This window comes from Lactuca saligna, chromosome 4 (assembly GCF_052625555.1).
Source record: "Lactuca saligna cultivar CGN05327 chromosome 4, ASM5262555v1, whole genome shotgun sequence".
Lineage (NCBI taxonomy): Eukaryota > Viridiplantae > Streptophyta > Magnoliopsida > Asterales > Asteraceae > Lactuca > Lactuca saligna.
The window spans coordinates 30,101,078-30,110,393 of NC_136420.1; the positions used below are offsets into that span (position 1 = coordinate 30,101,078).

The following is a 9,316-nucleotide window of genomic DNA, read 5'->3' on the forward strand; positions in this document are numbered from 1 at the left end:
CGGTGAAATGCACATATTTTTTGTTTGTTAATACACTATTTTTTTAATGTAAAAATATTAAATTATTTGGTGTGGTTTTTATTTGAAAGGATATTACCTAATGCCTTTGAAAGGAAATTACACAATGCCTCCTACCACAATGTATTGAAATGACCACATATGCTTGTCAGGCTGTCAGCATGTTCATGGCAAACTATGTATTGATCGTGTTTTGAATTATACAATCAACTTAGATCTCGTAGTTCGGAAACACCTTCTATACATATTAATGATTACGTCCAAAAACAAATAAATAAATAATTGTCTAAATCTTTTTTTAGCCTATATATATGGCTTAGATGCACCATTTGGAAAAGATTGATGTTTTTGGTGTTGAAAATTGATGAGTTGATTATAAGTTCACAAGTTCTCACAAATCTTTTGGTTTGCACGATAACTCAGTCATATATATATATGTGTGTGTGTGTGTAAAGGTTCAAATGAGAACCCTTAGATATTAAGAACCTTGAGAACCTATTTAAAATAAATGAAACGGTGGCATTATTGTAAATAAAATGAAATTACTAGCTCGTTTCCATAAGTCATTCCCTGATCCTACATCTTTTCTTCTTCTCCAGCATTTCAGAAAATCCCCGAACCTCCCTTCCCCTTTGTTGCATCTACCATCGATCAAAACCACTTATAGATCTGGAAAAATCGATGCCACCTACCGCCGATGTCAATCTTCTACACCTCCAAATCTATGATGTGTGCTTCATCTCTGATTTTTGACCTCGCTAGAACACTAAAAAACGTTTCCTTCCTCCTTCCTCTTTGATCTCTGATGCTCTAACACCGACAATCACCTTTCTTCAGATCTACAGCTCCGGTGAGTGCCAAACAGTTGATTCCTTTCCTTCGCTGCATCGATGAACATCTGTTGTCGACAACATCAAACCATCTCCAAATCTGTAACAATGGATGCCAGCTACCGCCGATGTCGGCTTTCTACACCTCTAAATCTGTAATGTGTGCTTCGTGTCTGACCACTAACCTCGCTAGAGCACCATAAAACGCTGCCTTCTTCCATGATCTTTGATCTACTACTTCAATGCTCTAACTCAAATCAGTTAAGATGGCTTCAAATTTGATTTTATGCTTTAAGTTTTTATGATCTAATACAAATTTAATACAAAACATTTAGGTTAGTTATCATTTTATTTATATATGTAGATGTTATTTATTTGATGTTTGGAAAAGAAGCATTATGTATAAATATGATTTTCTACAATTTTGAATAAAGTATTTTTGGTGCACACAAAGTGTTTGATGAAATGTCTCAATGAAATTGGCAAAGTTATTAAGCTGTGAATATGTGTTTTTATGTATTAATTTGTGAATTTGTCTGTTATTAAGTTGTGAATTAATGTCTGAAATATTAAATTAAGTTGTAGAAACAATGCACACACAAGGTGTTTGATGAAATGCCTTAACAAGATCTGAAAGCTTTTAAGTTATGTATAAGTGTTTAAAGTTTTGTATTAAGTTGTGAACTAGTGTTTGAAATGCATATTATTCTATGAATTCTGATTTTTTTATGCATTATTTTGTGAATTAGTGTTTTGAATGTTGAATTAAACTTTGAATTAGTGTCTAAAATGTTGTATTAAATTGTGAATTCTGACTTTTTTTTATCCATATTTGAATTTTATACATGTAAATGAGTTGTGAATATAGTGTATTAAAATGTGAATATGTGTTTTTATGTATTAATTTGTGAATATGTAAGTAATTAAGCTGTAAATGTGTATTTTTTGATGCACTAAGTTGTAAATTAGTGTCTGAAATTTTGAATTAAGTTGTGAATTAGTGTCTAAAATGATGAATTAAATAATGAATTCTAATTTTTTTAATATCAAATCTGATTTTTTTAGGTAAAGGTGTTGGTAGTTTTGGCATAGATGGTTGGTGGTTGTGGTGATAGATGGCAATATATAGTAGTTAGCGTTGTTGATGCCAATGGTGGTGGTAGAGTAAAGATATGTTATATTTCTCACTCATCTTCATCTTCTTCGTTGATTTAAGATAAGTTATCCTCTTTTATGAGTTATGTATATGTTTTTATTTTGATGTTTGCCTCTGAAATAAGTGATAATTTATCTATGTGTTAAACTGTGAACGAGCTATTTATAAACTGAAATATGAGATTATACTTGCCAATGAGTTGTAAATGTATTGTATTAAATTGTGAATTTTGTGTATTAAGTTGTAAATTTTATTCACAACTTAATATAATAAATTTACAATTTAATACACAAACATTCCTCAAAATATGAACATATAAATGTGAGTTTTAAGTTGAGAATATGGTTGTGAATATATAATTTTATATATTAAACTATGAATTTATTGTATTAAGCTATGAATTTTGTATATTAAACTGTGAATTGAATGTATTAAGCTTTTGAAATGATTGTATTAAATTGTGATTTTTTTTATGAATTAGTTTTGTGTTTGCTTATGAAATATGTGAAGAAAGAAACATTATACATATATATATATATATATATATATATATATATATATATATATATATATATATATATATATATATATATATATATATATATATATATATATATATAATTTTCTCTAATTTTAAATAAAATATATAAAATTTAAATTGTGAATATTATGTAAATTAAACTTTGAACGAAACACTAGCCACCACATCTAAATGTATAAATGTTCAAGTTAAGAATATGACATATATGTCTATTAAATTGTTAATTTAGTATATTATGATGGACATTTTATGTATTAAACGGTAATTGACTGTATTAAATAATCAATTGACTACATTTTACTGTCATTTTTTTAAATAAATTTTGTGTTAAAATATTAATGGTTTATGTATGAATTTTTGTATAAATGTTGTAGTGAATATTTTTATTTTTTGTATTGTATACTTATATAAGAATGCATTAGTTTTTTATAATTGTTTTGTATTAAATTCAAAATGAGTAAATTAGCAGGTTTATTAAACTATGAATGTAGTATTTAACTTCTCATTGTATTACTTTATACACAGATCTGATTTGTAAAGAATGATGGTTTCAATGTTGGCGCATGTGGTTGGTGGCGGCGTGTAGTGGTGTTACTGGTGGTAGAGTTTGATAATTCTTAGAAATTGTGAATTAATATAAAATTGATTGTATTAAATTGTGAATTTTACGTATTAAATTATAAATGAACTGCATAAATTTATATTTTATATAAATTGTGTTAGAATATGAATGAATGTAAGAATGAATGAAAATATTAGACAAAAAAAATATGATTTTGCCATTTTCTTTCCAAAAAGAAAAAAATTAGGATTTTAACATATGTAGTAATATTCACAATACATATTTATTTAAGAAAAGGAGGTTCTTAGGTTCTTAATCTTTTGTGGTTCTCATTTGAACCACTCCTTATATATATATATATATATATATATATATATATATATATATATATATATATATATATATATATATATATATATATATATATATATATATATATCCCTTGTGATATTAAGCAATGTGTCATGGTGAAAATCAGCCCAACTCATTTGATTGTGAGCAGTTTTTAGTATTAATAGTCCCAACTAAGAAACACAACCCAAAATTCCCCTATCGCTCACAAAATAAACCCAAAAGGAAAAAGGAATAACGTGAAAGAAGTTAGGGGTGAACATTTAGACCAGGGAATCGGGTAGAAACGGTACCACAACCGAATAGAACCAATTGGGCTGAGATGATATTTTTATCGATTTTTGCAACCAGGAACCGACAGAACCGATAAAAACCAGAACCGTGTGTTTCTATTTATCGAGGACTGATTTCAACATTGAATACACGGCAAGAACCGGTAGGACAGAACCAGTAGAACCGGCAGTCTGGTTCGGTTCCTATTTTCCACCAAGTTGGGTTCCCAAATAGGTTTCGGTTTGGGCAGGTTCCGATGCTCATCCCTAAAAGAAGTACAAAACTCTCACAAGAGGTATTGTTTTTCATAATTTAAAACTCGCAACCCTAAACGAAGCCTACTATTTTGGCTAGAGATAGTTGGGTCAACCCTAACTCTTTGTGATACTCATATTATTCTTAATACTAGACTCCTCCCTTTTTCTTTCACATTTCCCCTCATAAACTCCTTTGAAGAAATAAGGAGAGAATTCCCTCCCCGTTCTTCGTTAGGGTGGTTTGACTTAGTATTCTTCCATAGGAACTAGTTGTTGATCAACATCATCTTGAGTGGTTTTCTCTAAACATTTCCCACCAGGCATTCACCTTATGGGTGGCGCTGAAAGATCAAGATGATTTTCTCTAAACATTTCCCACCAGGCATTCACCTTATGGGTGGCGTTGAAAGATTGACTCCGAACGCATGATGAAATTTTGTATATAGGAACCCCATCAAAATCTCATTCAGTTATTTGTAGTTTATGTAACTTCTACCCCAATTCTCTCTACCACCTATTCTTCAAACAATAGAACCATATGATTCAATGGGCAAGACTATTACTGATTATGTTTGCTTGAGACTCTTGAGTCTTACTAAAAAGCCCACCCCAAATGTCGCTAAAGCTAAGGTCATTTGGAGCCTTCCTTTGCCGAATGGAGATATCACCACAAAGTGCCCGTTTCACTTTCCACCCACACGTATGTTTTTTCCATGTACTTTGTGGTTATGTTATTGTCTATGTTGTTAATGTTTCTTTAAAGTTATTTATTGGGCTTTTGAGACTGCCTCCTTGACTTTTATTGTTTTATGTAGTTTTTAGCTTGTTTTGGCTTATGGGGCGTGTCATTCCCCATAATTGTCAATTGTCAATTGAATGTCTTCATTCCACTAAATACGCCATGCAATAACGAAAATTTTCAAAAAAAAAAAAAAAAAAAAAAAAATCAAATTCCAATCAATCATTCATAATGATACCAGATGGAAGAAAGGGGGCAGCTGCCAAGCAATGAAAATCCAGTCCAACTTCAGTGAGGTGTTTGTGAAGCCTGTCCCCTACGGCCTTAATAAGACCCATCTGTGAGTCATGTTTTTCCTTGTTGGACAGCAGCCGCCTGCGTCTCTTCTCCAAGTCTCTTATCCCCCTATCAATTTCATCAATCTCTGAATCCAGTCTGTTTCCTTCCATCTGCGCCTCCTCCATTTTCTGTGTGATCCCTTTCAAACGTTGTTGTTGGAGATCCTCCTCCTCCTGCTTCTCCTTTATGAGAAGCAGCCGTGTCAACCGCTCTCTTACCAGCTCCACCTGAAACCCATGAAGTTCCAGTTCCGCCACCGTTTCCAAACACTCCTCTATCGCGCTTCTCGGATCCTCAAACCGCAGCGCACAAGTCTTGTCAACCACCCTGGAAAATGTCACCATGCTACCAATGGCCACTCCTTCCCGCTCGCTCTCCTTCACGCCTTCCAATGCTCGGAAATGTGGTTTCTGTGGAATCGTACGCAACACTTCTATCGATTCTATTGTCTTCCACAGTGTAGGGCTGCTTATCTTAAAGGGCAAATTATCACCAAAACCTAAACCTTCTTCTCCCTTGGTTCCTCCACTTGGAGGAGATTCAGAGTCTATACCGATTTGTCGTTTAATACTCATGGATTTAAGTAATTGCTGTTCAAGTAATGATTTAGAAAATTTCTTTAAACCCAATCACCTACTAAGAAACACGTTGTGTTTAAGCTAATAATATGCGTGAAGCATAAATCATTAAGAAAGATTGCTAACCAACTGCAACTGCATATGCTAATGTACATAAAAGATCACATGATGAGACGTTTACGAGCAATAGCAATCTGTGAGACTCTACTATTTTGGTGTCAAGTAGCCCTTAAAGTTCCCCCAAACACTTCAGTAGGAAATCATTAATAAAGCATCCCAATGAAGTGTTCGGAGGATCTCTGAGGGACGCTTGGCTTTTCCTTCATCTGTATTTGCTTGAAGTTAATTGCTTTGTTTTGAAAATAAACATGCCAGAATTACTTGGTATATATAGAGAGAGGGAGTAGAGAGAAAAATGTGAGAGTGACGAGTTATGCTGAGGACCAGGTGAACATGGGTATCATATTCTCATTTGATCATCTATCCCATATACATGACCACATTCAATCTCTGACCTACCATATGTAACATATGCGCATAAGATTTGATAATGGGAAAGAGATGTATATTGATTATTCATTCAAAATTAGAATTGAATCGAATATACCATGACTGCAATATCATGTAAAGAAAGGATGCATGCTGATTTATATATAACGTTACAGACACGGCAAGAGGCAGGACATGCAAAATTATGCTCTAATTGAACTTTTTGTGAAAGATTTCCTATTGCAGGTCCACTAGTCTTATTCTCTTATTACTCTCATAAGCTCCCTCGACTTTAACCCCACTATCATTTTTCAAGTTTCAACCATTACCCTCCAATTATGTTCAAATGTGTATAAGTTATAAAAGGCGATGAAAGATTCTCACATCTACATATTCACCCTACACCTATCACCATATATTTGGAAGACTGCATCTGATTGTGCACCTGCTTGTAATTTTCTTTTCTTCTGATTTTCTTTTGGTATGTATTTTGTACCCTGTAATTTACCAGCTAGCTTCCAATCTTTTTTGTTTTTATAAATCTGCGGTTCTAGAAAAAAGTTGTAGAGAGAATGAAGAGCAACTTACCAAGTAAATAAAGATCCAGTAGAAAAAAATTGATTTATCAATCCCCTTCTTTTCCTTCCAATTGATAACTATAGTTACTGTTGGTGATAATGAAGAGCATTGACGATGGAGTAGACTTTGAATGATATGGGAAAGGAAGCAGCAACCTTTTGATCATGGAGAAGTTTTCCAATTGCGTTGAAGGAACGGTTTTTGTTTACACAAGTTGAATAAAAATAAACTAGTTAACGATTTATTTTCGGTTTAAAACACAAACAGGTAATAAGCCGATTTAAATGTAAAAAAAATTTACAAAAAATAGCGACTATAAAGAACAATTAGAAAAATAATTAAAAAAAACAGCTTCTTAAAATATATATATATATATATATATATATATATATATATATATATATATATATATATATATATATATATATATATATATATATATATATATTAAAGAAGTGAAGCTTAGGAACAGTTAACATTTTTTTTTTTTTTTGTCTATTTTGGTCCCCATACTTACATTACTTATTTCTGCCATTCTTGATCCTTAATTTTGGATTACTTTTTGATTTGAGGGTATCTTATGGAAATAATTTTATTGTGTGTACACGTGTTCCTCGGGTTACCACAGGTTAACCCTTTTACTTCGAGATTTTTCCACCGTCTTCTTTTATCTCTGGTCTAAATTATACACATCTCATTCTTCATCCTCTCCCCCGGTTCTCCATTGTTACTATTTTGCCTAGACTTCTTCCAGAAAAGCACCACTGCCTCTGCCTCCGCCTCAAATAATCTCACCGTCAGGAGGTCAGCAACTTCGTGATTATACGGCTCGTGAACATGAACAGTTCCCCCTTCGTTCACCAACAATCACTACAAGAATAACAGGCAATAGTGGCGACACCTTTAGCAGCGACAGTCACTTTTAGCAGCGACATCAAACAAACGCGTTTTTTGTCGCCGCTAAAAGTGCCCGTCGCCGCTAAAGGTGTCGTCGCTAAAGGCTTATGTTGGCGATCCACGTCATTTCAACCCTAACCGTTGATTTAGATGATGATCCAACGACTAGGAGGACATAGAAAACCCCGCGTTATTTTCCCTCTGGTGTGTCGCCGCTAAAGGCTACCCGTTGCCGCTAAAGGCTACCCGTCGCCGCTAAAGGCGTCGCCGCTATTTCCTGTTCTGGCGATCCGCGTCATTTCAACCCCATCCGTCAATTTAAGCAATGATCCAACGATGTAGGAAACCCCAGATAGTTTTCCCTCCGATGTGTCGCTGCTAAAGGCGTCGCCGCTAAAGAGCATCGACAATAAAATCAGCTTTGTCTTCACTTTCTTCCTTGATCTACTTCTGTGTTTTCCCTCTTCCTCTCCATTTCCCACCTTCTTGTCGGAGTATACCGCCACCACCACTGTTCATGACGAAAATTTGATATTTTAGATGTGTATTTGTATGTGTATTTTGTTTGTAGATGTGGATATATATTTGTATTTGCATTTGTATGTATATGTGTATTTTGAGTGTGTTTTTATATATGTATATGTGTTTTTGTATGATCATTTATATGTATATGTGTATTTTGTATGTAAATTATGTATGTGTATGTGTTTTGTATGTATATGGGTATTTTGTATGTGTATTATGTATGTATGTGTATTTGTATGTATACAAATACATATAAATAGCGGCGACAGATAGTATTAGCAGCGACGCGTCTTTAGTGGCGACAGATAGCGGCGACCAAAGAAGCATTAATGACGAAGCAATAACAACGACCCTTTAGCGTCGACATTTTCGACATTTAGCGGCGACGCCCGGCGCCGGTAATACTCTAATTTCTTGTAGTGAATAGTTAGACGCCCTGTTAACCATCGTCCGCCACAACATCCATCGACAAGTAAGAATTACCAGGTAAATAAGTTTTGCTTTTATCTTTGTTATTGTTCGATTTTGTTCTCTAAAATTGCCATTCAATTTCTCCTTTTTGGGTCTTCCCCAATTTTGGGTTTCACATGTATCGTTCGTCTCACTTGAAACTCCCCTTCAATCTTTCAGTCTCCTTGCTAAAAACCTTCTTCATCACCAAAAAAACTCATATTTCTTACTCGATCTCTTTTGCTCCCTAAAACGCTATAATCCCATCACATAATTCGGTTTCTGGTCGTGCAAATAGTCTTCACAACCCTGCATCTCTGTTTTTTTTAGTTCTTTTTAGGGTTTTGGTTTTTACGTCGATGCTTCTGGGTGTGTCCTCTGCTCTGGAGTTGCATATTTGCTTCCCTTCATCTGAATCACTCCTCTTCCAGGTTTATTGTTTTTAATTTTTTTTTTTTTGTTTGTTCCTGCCTTATCTTCCGGTAGGCTTTCCTTCGTTAATTCTGAATTTCACTTTCCGATTCTTTAATTTTTAAATTTAGTTTTTTCTTGGTTGGGTTTTCATAATCTTAGCTTCTCCGGTGCCATTGAAGCACCACTCTTGCAGGTGAGTTTTTTTTAATTAATGTTGACTTTTGAGTTTTGATTTTAGTCTTCTCCTTGCCATTCTATTTTCTATCATCAGACATATCAACCACCAAAATGACTTCTTCTGTTACTAACCACCATTTG

At 33.7% G+C, this 9,316-nt stretch overlaps 1 protein-coding gene across 1 annotated transcript; it reads right to left on the reverse strand.

The window, feature by feature from the left end:
• Positions 1-4,945: 4,945 nt before the first annotated feature.
• LOC145039422 (DUF724 domain-containing protein 8-like) lies at positions 4,946-5,641 on the reverse strand. The gene has a single exon (XM_078987483.1). It carries the CDS (start codon positions 5,639-5,641, stop codon positions 4,946-4,948), a length of 696 nt encoding a protein of 231 aa, XP_078843609.1.
• Between the last annotated feature and the right edge of the window lie 3,675 nt (positions 5,642-9,316).